The sequence below is a fragment of the Nicotiana sylvestris genome, chromosome 12, assembly GCF_000393655.2.
Source record: "Nicotiana sylvestris chromosome 12, ASM39365v2, whole genome shotgun sequence".
Taxonomy (NCBI): domain Eukaryota; kingdom Viridiplantae; phylum Streptophyta; class Magnoliopsida; order Solanales; family Solanaceae; genus Nicotiana; species Nicotiana sylvestris.
Genome location: NC_091068.1, coordinates 67,272,504 through 67,288,700, shown reverse-complemented (window position 1 = coordinate 67,288,700; position 16,197 = coordinate 67,272,504). Strand labels below are relative to the sequence as shown.

The 16,197-nt window shown below is 35.6% G+C and overlaps 1 protein-coding gene across 1 annotated transcript; it reads left to right on the top strand.

The window, feature by feature from the left end:
• The first annotated feature begins 12,630 nt into the window (after positions 1-12,630).
• Positions 12,631-15,637, top strand: LOC104222006 (uncharacterized protein At3g61260). Its single transcript, XM_009773181.2, has 3 exons — positions 12,631-14,041; positions 14,248-14,329; positions 15,273-15,637. The coding sequence occupies exons 1-3, from the start codon at positions 13,263-13,265 to the stop codon at positions 15,480-15,482; spliced, it is 1,071 nt and encodes a 356-aa protein (XP_009771483.1). The 5' UTR covers positions 12,631-13,262; the 3' UTR covers positions 15,483-15,637.
• The last annotated feature ends 560 nt before the right edge of the window (positions 15,638-16,197 follow it).

The window sequence follows — 16,197 nt, the reverse complement described above, 5'->3', positions numbered from 1 at the left end:
TCTTTTATTTTGTGTGTATGGTAGCTTTTAGGAGTGGACGAAATACTCCTAGCTAGGTTGAACAAACATAAAAGGGACTATCTCATGACTGCCATTCATTTTCGTACAGTTTTAGCACTAGTCAATAATTTTTACACTATAAGACTTCCTCGTTGAATGGATTTAACTATTTGTGTTAAGTTAGGAAATGAGTTCTTCTTTTTGGTTGAGTAATAGTAAGTACTACTGTTAGTGAATTATCCTTTTTCTAGTTTTAATCCTTTGTCCATTGTGGTAAATAAATCATCTTTGAAGGAAGTGTATAATTCATTTTATAAGGGGCAATTTTCACAGAGTTGTAGTACAAAGTTGGCTCGAGAATAAAAGGTATATTTTGCAGCCTTGTTTTGTGATTTAATCACTCTTTAATTTACTGTTGTTCTTGATATGTGTATATAAGTAATATAGAGTAAATAATATTTTTAGTTTACTTTAGGCACGTTAATTATATAATTATCATGGCTACTAAAATTCGGGAGTACATTTCATGTGGCCCGGTTCTAATTTCCAACAATGTTATATAAAATGTGTCGTGAACCACGGGTGCATTTTATGTAGCGTGGTTTACGATGTGTTTTAAATAACTTTGAATTTTTTCCGAAAATATTAAAAGTGGCTAAAATATTAGTAGTATTTTTCGCTTTTTGCTTTTTTTTTTTGCTTTTTGCTTTTTGCTTTTTGCTTTTTTGCTTTTTGCTTTTTGCTTTTAGTACCAATTATGGGTCTGTATGTTCCATTTTCACGTTAAGACCATTTTGAAAGATCACTAAATGAAAAAAAGTGTTAGAATAAGATTTTAATTTAATCCCAACAATTCATCTCATATATTTTATTTTAGTAGCCTCTTTGTTAATTAATTTCACATTGAGACTTTGGTACAAAAGTATCTGCACTATGTTGATCCGTACTTGTTCATTATATTGTAGTAATTCATATGTGGGGATGTATATTTGTATGATCTCAAGAAAAAGAAAAGGAAAATAGTCATACTTAATTACTTACCTAATTGATACCACTACTACTGCTGCTTGTAATTCAAAATAAGAAAAAGAAGATTAACGCAATAGATGGTTGATTAGTCATGAATATCGTTGGTTGATTTGTCCATGTGGTTATCTAATTTAGGAATAATAATAATTCAAGAACATCGTAGTTTGCTTTAGGCTCGATTTAGACTAGTATTGTGATTATGTATACGTTCCCGTAACATAATTGCGATTTTAATTCCAAAAAGTAACTCGAGGGATGCGTTCGCGCAACTTCAACCAAACCTTTCTTAATATAAATAAACCAAGCATTATTAATTGTGGACACGTTTGCGTGACATGATTTTTTGACGCGCCAAAAGAAAAGAGTATACGTACGCGTAACTCAATTCTTTAATTACAAACAAATCAAGTGATTAAAAGCGGTAAAAGGTAAATGCACATAGGTTTTAAAATAAGTAATTAGGCAATTTTAGCCAAGTATAAATCACTAAGCGACCGTGCTAGAACCACGAAACTCGGGAATGCCTAATACCTTCTCTCGGGTTAACAGAATTCCTTACCCGGATTTCTGTGTTCGTAGACCATTAAATAAGAGTCAACTTCCTCGATTCGGGATTTTAACCGATGACTTGGGACACCATAAATTATCTCAGGTGGCGATTCTGAAATAATTAAATAATCTCATTTCGAATAATGTCATTTTAATTGGAAAAACTCCCTTATATACCTTTGGGTGTAGGAAAAAGGAGGTGTGACACTAGTCAACCCATTTGAGCCTAAGACCTTTTTTATTTGATAATCACGTTCCAAGCCTTTACCCATTTTGTAGTGACCCTCTCTTGGCACCCGAGCTTTTCTTAACATTCTTGAGAAATAATTGGCTAAAATATAAGTTTGGGGGAGAGATAAGGAGTTTGAAAGTGATATAAATGTACAAAAATAGAGGAAAGAAATGAAGAAAAGGGAAGGCAAAGAAAAAAAAAAAAAAACAAAAGAAAAATGCCAAAAAGAAAGTGAATAAAATAAAGAGTTAAAGGGATTCAAAGAAAAGAAAGGATGAAAGGCATGGAGAAAACAAAGAAGGAGAAAACGAATATCATGACTAAGAAAGAGTGACGTTAAGCTTATCTAGTTTCACCAAAGAAAAAGAAAATGACTCAAAGAGTCGACAAAGTATGAGCCAAAAAGAGAAAATAGCGTGCTTAAGGAAAAATGAACCCATTCTATTCCAACAAATTCTACCTTAATCCAAAAGCCTTCATTATATTTCGAAAATGCCCTACATGATTTCAAGCCGAGTGAGCTTTTATTAGTGGTGATTTACATGAGGGGAAAGCATGTGGTATTTAGAGTCGTACTTGTGACATTCTTTTGAGAGAGATGAACGAACTTCTCACAAATCCTTGAATTGAGTGCCACATTATTAAGTGAGATATGCTAATGGAAAGTAGAGGAGAAGGAGTTTGGGATCCACAATGACCTACATAAAAGAGCGAGCTTCCTTGATGAATAAAGTCAACTCTTGATGCTCTAGTGTCACATTAGAACTATTGTGCTTAAAAAATGAATTCATTGTCTTGTTGATAATTCATAAGTGTTGTGGGTTTTGGTCCCAATTGATGTGTGTTTGATTCACCTTAGCATAGTTGGAATAGTTATTTTCTTATGGAGATGGGAATTGCCTTATTTGCTTGAGGACAAGCAAAAACTTAAGTTTGGAGGAGTTGCTAAGTGGGAATTTTGACTACTTATTTGTGCCTTTTTACGTTCGTTTTAGCTCAAAAATGTTAAAAGGTATTCTCAAAAACTAATAAAATATGCTTCCATGCAGGAGTATTGGAAAATGAGCCAAAGTGATGAAATTCAACTCAAGGAGGAGTATTTTTGGACAAGGACTAAAACCAAGCACAAAGACCAAAGTGCGGATCATAGAATTTTGTCTGTGGCCGCAGATCATAACAGACCTCTGTTAGAAAAGCTTTGCAAAGTGCGGACCGCACAATAATTGTGGGGCTGCAGATGTTGAAGATCAGAGAGTTCCAAGCCTTAGTCCATCAAGAAGTGCGGACCGCACTATAATTGTGCGGCCGCAGAACTTAAGAGTGCGGTCGCACTCAGAAATGTGCGGTCCGCAGAATTTAAGAAGTGCAGCCGCAATTCAGAATTGTGCGGCCGCAGAAGTCCCTCCTGTCAAGACCTGAATCAAAGTGCGAACCGCAAATAGAATTGTGTGGCCACAGAACCTCTGAAAAGACAATTTTATCTGAAAATTTTAGCTGTGTATAAATAATCTTTTTTGATAAAATTAGGTTAAGTTTGAACATCTGAAAGTTGGGAGCTATTTTTATTTACTGCTTTAGGAAAATTTACAATAGCTTGTCTATTTTACATTGGATTTTTATCTCTTTATCATTTAATATGAGTTTAATATTCTTTTCTTCTTTAATTTCTTTATTTTCATCTATGAGTAGCTAATTTCTATCTAGGGTTGTGACCCAACCCTAGTGTGGATACCTAATTGGTATTTGATTTAGGGCTTGTTTATGGTTGGGTGTATAATATTTAGCCTAGTTCTTGCTTTAATTGTAGGATCAATGGTTGCAAACATTGAATCAAGCCTATTTGACTTAGTCTCTACTTGAGAAAGAGAGACTGAGTCTAGGAAAACTTGGCTAACAAGAAATTGGGGTGAAGTCAAGAAATTGATAGTCCCAATTAAAGGGTTGAATCTAGAGATAGTAAATCCCGACTTGAGCATCTATCAACTGTTTTGTGAATTACCCATTTGGACTTTAGAAAGCCAAATTGGGCAAAATCACCCTATTACCGAGAGGTATTGAGTGAATAATTGCGTGTTGATTGCTATATTATGCCCCGACCAACGAAACCTTCTCTAAAGCCCACAACCGGTTAGCAAACACCTAGGTGGAAGTTACATCCCTAGATCTTTTACAAACTTGAAAAACAAAACCAAAAATATCATTCTCTAGTTTTACATTTGCAAACAATAACTTAATTTAGAATTAGACAATAAACAACAAAGTATGTGGAAGTGAATTTTGGACACATTATATGCTTAGTCCGAGTATATACCTAATCCCATCTACGCTCCCGGAGGAATCGATCCTGACTCCTAGTTGGGTAATTATTATTGCATTCAACCGCTTCATAACCCCAATTTGAGATATTATTTGGGCGACATCAACTAGACAAGTACCTTTTTAGGTCTTTCGATACCTGCTGACATTATGGAGTGCATTCAAAATTGTTCTTCTTTTTCACAGGTGAAAAGAAGTGATGACACTTCTGTGAGGATCTTGAGATGAATCCGCTTAGAGCTGCCAATATTCAGGTCGGCCTCTGTACTTCCTTCACACTTGATAATTAGTCTGAAATGTCCTCGATAGTTTTGATTTTGTCGGGATTTACCTCGATCCCTCTTTACGAAACCAGGAACCCCAAGAATTTACCGAGACCAACCCCGAACGCACATTTATCTGGGTTGAGTTTCATGTTATGCTTCCTTAGAATGTCGAAAGTCTCTTGGAGGTGTTTCAAATGATCCCTTACACTTAAAGACTTGACTAAAATTTCATCAATATATACTTCCATCGGTGTGCCTATATGACCCTCAAACACTTTATTAACAAGCCTCTAATAAGTGGCTCCGGTGTTCTTAAGCCCAAAAAGCATCACATTATAGCATTATGTGCCAAAGTTTGTTATGAAAGAAGTTTTTCCTTGATTCATCTGGATTTGATTGTACCCAGAATAAGCATCAAGGAAACTCATGAGCTTATTTTCGGCCATCACATCAATCATTTGATCAATGTTTGATAGGGGGAACGGGTATTTAGGACACGCCTTATTTAAATCTTTATAGTCGATGCATACTAAATTTTTTTATTCTTTTTGGGTACTAAAACTATGTTGGATAAACATTTTGGGTACTCTGCCTCCCGAATTGAACGGATATTGGGCACTCGGTTTACCTCTTCTTTAATCATTCCTGACCTCTGCTATTGGGCTTTTATTTTGCCTTACCGGTGTAAAGTTTGGATCCAAACTTATCTTGTGAAACGCTACCTCTGACAGGATACATGTCATATCCGTGTGCGACCACACAAAGCAGTCAACGTTAGTTTTAAGAAAATTTATAAATTCTAACCTGAGATTGGGATTTAACCCTGTTCCCAGATGAAACTTCCTTTCCATAAACTCTTCGAATAAGGCCACTTGCTCTAGTTCTTTGGCGATCAACTTGGTCGCATCCGTCTCCTCTGGTACCTGAAAGTATCTCAGAACCTGATAGGATTTCGATGACTTCTCGCTATTATCATCTTCATTAGAAAAGGGAGAAGGCAACAGTTTCTGTAAATACTACTTGTTGGACTCTTCCCGATTGCTGCTTGAAACAGTCACTGCACTCATTTCCCTCATCGCCGGTTGGTCTCCTCTTATTTGCTTGATTCCTTCAGGCATAAAAAATTTTCAACAACTGATGATATGTTGAGGGTACATCTTTTATCTCGTGCATCCACGGCCTTCCGAGAATTACTTTGTAACCTATATCGCTATCCACCACTTCAAATAGAGTAGTCTTTGTTACTTCTTCAATGTGTGTGGGAAGCAAATCTCTCTTGGAGTTGTCACGCTTGTCGCCGGAACGATGTTCCCGGTTAACTTTTCTTGTTCCAGAACTCTCCATTGCATTATGTTGGCTAAACTTCCTGGGTCAACCAAATCACATTTAGTTTTGAAATCTAAAACATTGAGAGATATTACCAAAGCGTTGTTGTGTGGCAGAAGAAGTACGTTAGCATCCTCTTCCGTGAAGTTGCTATCATCTTCTGCAACTTCTCAAAGTCTCTTATTCTGAGTTGTCGATATCTTCATTTTCTATGCCGCTAAAAAGGTTACACCATTGACTTCGTTTCCTGCGAGGATCATGTTAATAGCCATCCAAGGTAAGCCTTTTGCTACCTTTGAAGGCTCTATATTGTCCTGGCTTTTGCTGTAGTTGTTCTTGGCTCCGTTACTTAAAAACTCCCTGAAATGGCCATTCTTCAACAATGTCGCCACCTCTTCGCGAATATATCGGCAATCCCTAGTTCTATGGCCGTGAGTTCCATAGTATTCACACCATAAACTGAGATCCCTCTTGCTAGGATCTGTGCGGATTGGCTTCGGGAACCACACTTTTTTAACACTTATCATCGTTGATACCAACTCTACCAATCTGATGTTGAAGTTGTAATATGATAAAATGGGATATGCAGAGTCCGAGGCCTGTGGCACCTCTTTCTCTTAAAACGACCTGTTATTCCGACCACGATCAGCTCTCCTATCGGGAATGACCCTATCCTATGTCTGAAACCCTTTGCTTCTGCGCCCATTGGTCCTCTCATGCGGTAGAAAGCAACCTCTAGAGGACCGCCGATCCTCATCGAAGTCGTTTTTAAACTTGTCCTGGCTTTTGTCCCGATCCTGTCCCTTAGCCTATACCGAAGACCCAAAGTGATCATCTTCTATCCTTATTTTTTATTCATAACGGTTATGGACATCTGCCCCTATAGTTACCTGAAACTCGAGCAGGCTCTCATTCAGTTTACGGGAGGCATAAGAACTCAGTGGATTTATACCCTTTGTGGATGTCTTAGTTTTCCACTCATTTGGAATATCCGATAGCAGCATCCTTTCTTTCTGGACCCGAATCACAAATTCTCGCAACATCTCGGATTCGCCCTGCGCAATTCTCAATATGTCTGCCTTTTTGGCCCGAACCTTCCTTGCTCTGGCATGGGCCTTAATGAATGAGTCTGCAAGCATTTCAAAAGAATCAATTGAATGCTCGGGTAAAAGAGAGTACCATGTCAGGTCCCCCTTTGTGAAGGTTTCACCAAACTTCTTCATCAAGACTGACTCAATCTCAAGTTGAGCCAAATCGTTTTCTTTTCACAACTATGGTGTAGATTGTGATGTGCTCTTGTGCATCCAAAGTCCCATCGTACTTCGGTATGTCCGACATTTTGAATTTTTTTGGAATTAACTCTGGTGCTGCACTTGGCTTAAACAGGAATTGCATGTACTTTCTTGTATCTAGACATTTTAACACTGGTGGTGCGCCCAAAATCTGATCCATCCGAGCGTGAACTCCTTCGCATTCTGATCCATTCATTTCTCTCATGAACCTCATGAGCTCGATTTTGAAAGGATCACTTTCATTGTTGTTCCCCAATCTGCTACCGGTCCCTCTAGCTTCATTTAAACTGACTTTGCCCCTTCGGGTGTTCATGTCGATTCACTGAGCCGTATTATTTATGGGAACACTAAGAGAGATTAATCCCCTTATATTTGCAGTATTGGAAGCACCTGTCAATGCTTGTTTCAATTCCATCCCCGATCCTATATCGAGAGGTAATCCATGATTGTTCTTTGTTGTTCCTTCAGGAGTTTGACCGTTTCTACGACATGTTCCTCCTCCCATCATTAGGAGTTGGTTCCCGCACATGCCGAGGATACTGTCCTTCACGAACCGGGGTCATCTCGTCCCCTTCGTTGTAGGCCTTGCTGATTGAGTCATCGCGCTAGGACTATTCTTCCCGCTCAACGGATGTTTCAACATCGTGTGTGTTGTTGACGTCATTGGCTGCCATATCCGATTTTTACTAAGGAAAGAACTGACACTTGTTAGCAATAAACGTATGGATTAAAGTGATTATGCAACTATCTATGCCATACGGTGAGCGCAAAATTGTTTATCCGTAAAACGGTACAATTGAATTTATAATGTGATTTATAGACAAACGAATTGATTTAACCCAAAATGATAAAGAAGTAAGGCTGAAATTAAAACTTAGCGATTGAAATTAAAGAAGATAATAAGTCTGATTTCGAACTCAGCCTTTTCGAGAGCAAAAGTGAAAGTAAAGTTAAAGCAACGATGAAACTGTTAAAGTGAGAGCTTGAATAGTAAAGTATGAGAGCAAATAGTAAAGTATAGCTTCTCCATGTGGAATCTTTTATGTCTTTACAATGGCTGTTGACCTAACTATTTATTGTTCTACCTAGGGAAACAAGATCGTAGGATCAAGCTCCTCTTTAAATGATTATAAAAAGGACCATTGATGAGGATGCAACAGTAGGCCTTAAATACAAATATTCTCTGTAATTGTTGCTCATTTAACATAGCAAATATTCTTTCATTGAATGTTGTCCGATGACAAATCTTTGAACTTCTACCGCTGACTACTTTCCCTTCAGAATCCATCTGGTACCGGTCACACACATCGCATACGGTACCAATTATTGACCACCTGTTATCGATCAATTTTACCCCATACAGTAGTAATAAGAGCTCAACATTAGTGAAGATGGGCGGCTCAGATTAGATCAAGGGAGAGTGATCAAACGGCAGAGATTATTATTGTTACTACTAAATACATCGTTGGGAGCACAGTCCAGGAGTTGTGATTCGGGTAAGTTCCAACTTCTTCCTCATACTTTCTATCTCTAATCCTTTTCTCCTCTTTCTCGATCTTTCTTCTTCCTCACCAGTTCTAATAATTCCTCTATCACCATTGCAGGAATTGGTTCGAGCTCAAGCTTGATTTTTCTCAATTAGGCTTAGCTTCTTCTTTTTATTACCACCAATTGATGTAATTGACTAAGAGTGTGAATCTTTTACAAATTCATTTCTTCAATTACCTTAACACGTGTAAACCATCTTGCAAGTTGCAACCTATCTACTAAGCAAACAAAAAAAAAGTAACAAAGTGCAAGTTGAAAATACTGATCCATAAACAGGGTGGAGGTAGAGTATGCCGTCGTGTTCATCTGAACCTAGTACTTTCGCCGCGAAGCATAAAGTTATGTGTAAAAATTTATTAAAAATGCAAGTTGAAAATGTTGATCCATAAACCTTGAATTATCATTGATAGACCTTATCCACTCGAAGAGCCTTAATGGTACCTCTATAATCTTGTTACGACATATAGCAAGTTATTTTAAATAAAATAATAGTAATAAATATGGTTAAAAAAACAGAAATTTTACAATCATGCATCAATTTGGGGTAAACAGATAAACTTTTGCTCATTATCGTGTCTCAATTTTCATGACATTGTGTTGTTTTTTGTTCTAAGATAGTCCACAACAGCAGCTATGGGAGGTTGTGCAAGGTCATCATCCTCTTTTCCCTCTTCTCCCTTTTCATGGTTTAAGACTTCAAATATAACTAAACTATTCTTATCTAGTTTCTCGAATGCAATTATAGCTTTATTTATGTCAATTCAATATGTTAATTACTAATCTTTTTCAAGCCAGTAATTTGAAACTTAGATTCTTATTAATTTTTAAGGGATATATAAATTCAACTATGAAAGAAGATCTATATATATTAGGATGAGTCATACATTATATTTAGGTAAATGTGATTTTACTTTATTCTTTTATCTAATTTCTTTTATATCTTGAGGTCAAAGATACCATTCTCAAGAAACTCTCTCCTAATTAATCTTACCTTCATTACAGAAGCGCACATGGTTTCGCACAGAAATGACAGAAAATAGCAAACCACGAGTTCTGTTCTCCATCCAAAACTGAATTAAATAACAAGCCAGATAAAGATAATGGGGCATCTCAAGATAATGAATTGCTTTTCGGCATCGGAAGTGAATTCCAAATTCAAAATTAATATATTCAGAATAAATGTAATCTCATTGTATGTATATATTATAAATAATTCAAGTCAAAAATAATAGTTGGTGCATTAAAATTTAATGAATTTGTCCAAAATTCGCCTCTTAGACAAGGGTACCTCCATCTATGGTAAAAAAAAAGGGTATTTGTTCTAAAAAAAATTTACTTTATTTGGATTTATTCTTTTACTTGAAAAAAGAATAGAATATTAACCATAATTATTTTACTATTCCTTAAAGAAAAATATAGGTCTCTTCCATATTTGACGGATTCCTTTCTTTGAGGAAAAAGTTGTGGCCACTATAAATTGAGAGACTTTCCTTCACACAACAACATAATAGCATCTGATCATCCACAATGTATTCCTTAAGAGAGTCTTATTTAGGGGGAGATTTTTCTCTCAATAGATTTTTTTCGTTTATATTAATTTTCTCATATGTAGGTCAATTGACCAAATCATATTAAATTATTATGCCTAATTTAGTATATGATTCTTTTGTCGTCTCATTTATCGTTCAAGGTTTGCATTGTTAGCTTCCGTATGATGCCTTGTTATTTTCGACCCCAACAAGTGGTATCAGAGCCAATTGTTGAAATGAGATTAAAGACAAGTCCAAGGCGAGTTCATATCAAGCAACGACCAATTTGACGATAATGAAGATTTTATCAACAAAAAAATGTCAAAAATACTACGCGTGGAGATAACATTTTCAACCAAATAGTTTCAAAACTCATGCTGCTGCATATTCAAAAACAAAAATTATTTAATATAATCCTACTCACTTTTAACATAGGCTCCATTTTTAACCCTACCCACTTTAAACGTAGGACTCTACTTTTAACTCTGTTCACTTTTAATGTAGGGGCTCCAATAGTTTTAATCAGTGCCTATTTTTAAAGCACGAGGCTCCAATTTTTAATCCATACATATTTTTAACTATCTCAAGCAGCAGTGATGAAGAATATATGAAGAAGGCGGATCAAGCATTATCAAGAAAATTCAGGTCAAGTGGGAGAATTGTTAGAAATTTGTCCTGATTTTCTTATATTATTTGGATTTATTCTTTTACTTGAAGGAAGAGTAGAATATTAATCATAATTGTTTTACTTTTCCTAAAAGCAAAATATAGATATCTTCCATATTTGACGGGTTCCTTTCTTAGAGGAACGTGTTGGCCTCTATAAATTGAGAGACCTTCTTTACAATAACATCCACAATATAGTCCTTAAGAGAGTCTTGTTTAGGGAGAGATTTTTCTCTCTATAGTTTTTTTTTTATATTAGTTTTCTTATGCGTAAGTCAATTGATCAAATCATATTAAATTATTATGTTTAGTTTAATATATATATATATATATATATTTTTGTCGTCTCATTTATTGTTCAAGATTTACATTATTAACTTACGCATGACGTCTTGTTATTTTCGACCCAACATCATTGTCATCCTCATCAACCATCCCAATTTAATATTTTTCCAGAAATTGTACCACAAGAATACTCTAGGGAACAAATGCAACAGTCCCATGCCCATCCTGGCCATGTGAAATATCTCAGAATTTGTTTTTGTTTATTAGCAATATATATCTAATCCAACACTGCCAAAACTCGCGTACTGACATCTGCATTAAATATTGTACCCCCCAAGTGTCACTCCCATTTGATGTCTACAGCTGCCTTTGTTACCTAGCTACTAACCGTTACACCTAGAAATTTTATGTAAATGTCTACTTTTTCTATATATAGTGGAGCAGTGCCTTAAAATATTCGAAGAATCATTATTTATCTATGATTTTTTGGGTTACAGTGTCACTGAAACTATTCCCAAGATTCCATGGAGAGTGAAATAGTAGGAGGTAAGTTACAAAAACCCACTTACCCAACTGTGTATTTAGGAATAAAATGCACAACTTTCTAGGTAAAAGAGTTAGTACTTCAAATTTATTTTATTAATAATGCGTTTAATGTGATTTTTTTACTATCAATACTACATCCGGTCCATAATAAGTAGCTATTTTAACTTTGGCATACCCATTAAAAAAAACCCCTAGAGAAAAAAGATGTATTTATTAAATTAACCTTAACTAATTATTATGTTGACACATTATAATATATAAATAAGGACAAATTTGGAAAAAAGAAAATTAAATCCTTCTTGATTATGTAAATGAACACTTATTTTAAACCAAAATAAAAAGGTAAAATGGTTATTTATTGTGAATCGGAGAAAATATATTTTAGTCGGGTATAACAGATTATTAATTCATTATTCATGTTATTATATCAGGATTGATATGTAGAGTTCCTAATTGCTGCAAGTTAACTTAATCTAATAGGATACAGATTTTTTCTACTCAATATACAAATATAATTTTTTTTACTTATTAGAGGGGGGGGGGGGTTATTTTTTCACCTTTGTATTATTACGAATTTAACTCTTATACATTTATAATGTAATTACGTTATTATGTCACTTAAAAGATAGTTACGAGAAACTATATGAAAAAGTGAGATTAATGACCTAAAAAGTAAGATATTTTTACCTGCTAAAACATATTTAAATACATTAATATTATAAAAAAGAAGGGGAGCCTTGGCGTATTACCATGTGATCAGGAAGTCACGAGTTCGAGTCATGGAAACAGTCTCTTGCAGAAATGCAGGGTAAGACGTAATTGGTAAATTTGCCTCCATGTGATTAGGAGGTCACGGGTTCGAACCGCGGAAACAACCTCTTGTAAAAATGCAGGGTATGGTTGCGTATGATAGACCCTAGTGGTTTGGCCCTTCCCCAGACTCCACACATAGCGGAAGTTTAGTGCGCCGGACTTCCCTTTATTAATATTATAAAAAAATTTGAGTTACCAGTATATATAATTTAAATCCTTAAATTATTAGGAGCAATTTTTTGGTGTGTACCATGCAAATGAAGACTATTTTACTAGAAAAGTTATCAGCAGAATACAGTGGATCTGAACTTGATATCTTTTAGCTCTGCCAGTCTCAAAAAATCATGGTTCCGAGGATTTAGTATTCCCTGCACTCTCTGCTTCGCTCTTCAGCTCCTCTTCAAGTTTGTTATGGTGCACTACTCTTTTTCCTCTTCTTTCTACTAAATGAACTCTTTTAGTAATTAACTCATTTTGCCAAATCTTGAATGAATTCAGTTGTTTGTCGTCTATACTTGAGGTTTTTTTTTCATTTAGTACACTGTTTAACTTTGCATATTAATTATTTCAGTGCTGCTTTTGAAGGTTTTGTTCTTTGTTTCAAACAGTGGATCCCATTTTCAGAACTAAACATAACAAAGTTCCTAGCTCATTGTTTCCTTAAACTTTATTCTGTTGCTTTGATTGATGAAAAATAGTGTCAAGCTGATGTTTCCCTTTGTTCTTCTTTCCTGCTACTTATAAAAAACTGAACTTTAGCACAAATCTTAAGTATCTAGATCTGCCTTTAAAATCCATTAGGCAAAAGTAATCAAGAAAAGGGGTGATTTTGTTGGGACTGTACAAGAAGTTGTGGTATATAAAAATGAGATCCATAGAGGACAAAGGATGCTTGAATTATGGACAAAAACAAGAGGTTGTAGGAGGAGGAAGCAATATGAATTTTGAGTTTCATAAAGGGAATGGAGTAAATCGTGCAACGACACACCATAGAACAGCAGCCTCAGGTAAACCAACACCATCAAAATGGGATGATGCACAAAAATGGTTAGTGAATCTTTCAAGAGGTGGAGGAGAAAAACACCAATCTAAAGCCACCCCTCGAAACTCGAATGCTGATGACTTAAGGTTGATTGCACCAGTTCCAAAGAAAGAGGACTATTCGAGTGGCGAGGAGGGAGATTCTAGTAGTATGATTCAATTTGAAGTGGAAACAAAGAAAGTTGATTGTGATGAATCAATATGGAGAATCAATAAGGCTTCTAATAACAACTCTGCCTCAGCTGTTCGATCGATATGTGTTAGGGACATGGGAACAGAAATGACACCAATTGCAAGCCAAGAACCATCAAGAACTGCCACTCCAATTAGAGCTACTACTCCAGCAGCAAGAAGTCCAATATCCTCAGGATCTTCTACTCCTGTTAGGGGCCACAATGGGCTACTGCAGACTATAGAAAATGGTCAAACTGTTGCCACCACAGGTGAGAACAGGGGAAATGCAGGGACTACACGAATCGTTCGCGATGCAGAAGAAACTATTGACAATGAATTAGCAGCTAAGAAGGAAACTGAACCTGCAAATCCACTGGAAACTCGCGCAATGGCTTGGGATGAGGCTGAACGTGCCAAGTACATGGCCAGGTAATGTTCAAGATAGGCTGCTCTGTTGATTAAGAATTACTGTACATATATTTTTTCATTTCAATAACTTTTATCCAGCATTCAATAAAAGTGATTTTCATGCTTATTCGCTACATATAATCAGCTAATCTAAATGAGCCTGTTTGTACCACCCTTTCTTTCTGTTGATCATACGAGTAACAGCATACATATTGATTTATCTGCAGGTATAAGCGCGAAGAGGTGAAAATACAAGCTTGGGAAAATCATGAAAAGAGGAAAGCTGAAATGGAAATGAAAAGAATGGAGGTAATCAATCTTAATTCATTTTGACATGTCACTTTCTTTCACTTTGCATTAATGTTATTATGATATCTTTTATTCATAGATGACTGTTACTACCTAGAGTTTTGACTACATTTTTGGATTCGATCTTATTTTATCTTGCTGTTATTCCTACTTGTTGTAATTACCTTTTCTTTTTCAGCTATTCTCTAGCCGAGGGTTATCGAAAACAGCCTGTTTGCCCTTCCAGGGGTATGAATAAGGCGGCATACATCTTACCCTCCTCATACCCCACTTGTACTTTCTTTCATTTTAATTTTTACACATCTTGCTTGCGGCGGTGAGTAACTGATTTATTGTTAGTGGCAAATATAAGATATTAAGGGGTCGTTTGGTATGAGGTATAAGTAGAAATAGTGCTGGAGTCGTTTGGTACGAGGTATAAGTAGAAATAGTGATGGGATAAAAATTTAATACCATCTTAATACTTTGTTTGGTTAGCAAACATGAGATAAGTTATTCCGGGATTAAAATTAGTATCGGAATAACTTATACCTTGTAGGGGTGGGATAATTAGTGCCGGGATAACTTATATCTTCTTCTTATAAATTATGCAAATGTTATTTTTAATACAACATATCAAACAATGGATAAAAAATAATATCATAATAACTAATCCCAGTATAACCTATATCAAACGACCCCTAAGTATGTAGGTGCAGACTACCACTGCACTCACCATTCTTTGTTAAAGTAGGTGCGAACTTGATATCAATATACTTTTTGAAAATAATTAACTTACCGCTGCCGAGTACTTGTATCAATATACTTTTCACTTAACTTTACCACTTACAATAGTAAAGTTAGAAAATTATTTCTCTTCACATTAATTAAAGTCATTTTGATAGGTTAGTGTTGTCATTGTAGTGGGTAATGTTGAGTGACTTTATTATTATATTGGGTACAGGTGAAGGCAGAAAGAATAAAAGCAAGGGCACAAGAGAAGTACACAAATAAGTTGGCATCAACAAGGAGAATAGCAGAGGAGAAAAGAGCCAACGCTGAAGCAAAGCTGAATGAAAAAGCTGTTAAGACTTCTGAAAAAGCAGATTACATAAGGAGGACTGGTCATCTTCCCTCCTCTTTCTCTTTTAAGTTACCTTCTTTCTGCTGGTAGCATCTTTCTTGTATAACTATAAACTATATTTAGTAACCAGGATTTGAAGCTACAGATTCGGAATTATTGTCCTTTTAACTTATTGAGTTATAAATTAATAATTTGTAGATATTTAATGAATTTTTTAAAATAAACTATATAAATTTTGGATCAAAGTTATTGGGTTCGATCAAGCTCGTAACCTAAACTCCAGCTTCGCGCTCCTGCACGCAGTCCACTACTAAAATATGTTAGAAATCATAAAATTTTGATGGAATTTCGACGGCAAAGAAGTTGTGGAAATTAAGCTCGTCCAAAAATAGAGGCGCAGCCAGAATATGAAGCTTATGGGTTCGGTTTTTCAATCAGTATAAGCTACTAGGTTTTAAATTAATAATTTGTATATATTCAATGGATTTCTTAAGACAAATATAGGGATTAAACTAAAGCTATTGAGTTTGGCCGAACCCGCAACCGCAAGGCTAGCTCCGCCCCTGCGAAAAAGGATTCGACAACTTTCCAGTGACACTACTGGTTGGTGAGTTATTAAACTTTTCGACAGGATGCCATATGACGTTTTAATTCAATCACGAACTTTTGGTAGTTAATTTCAAAAGGTAATTAAACGTTAAAGAGGCAACTAATCCAGGTATATGTTAGGATTAGGAAACGGCGGTCTGAAGGAGATGAAATGAGAAGCTTTAAGATAAATAAGGGGGTAATAAGAGAGGACACG

Coding starts and splice junctions, on each gene's coding strand:
- LOC104222006 (XM_009773181.2), top strand. CDS start 13,263: ATGAGATCCATAGAGGACAAAGGATGCTTGAATTATGGACAAAAACAA. Junction 14,042..14,247: donor CGTGCCAAGTACATGGCCAG/GTAATGTTCAAG, acceptor ATTTATCTGCAG/GTATAAGCGCGAAGAGGTGA. Junction 14,330..15,272: donor TGGAAATGAAAAGAATGGAG/GTAATCAATCTT, acceptor TATTGGGTACAG/GTGAAGGCAGAAAGAATAAA.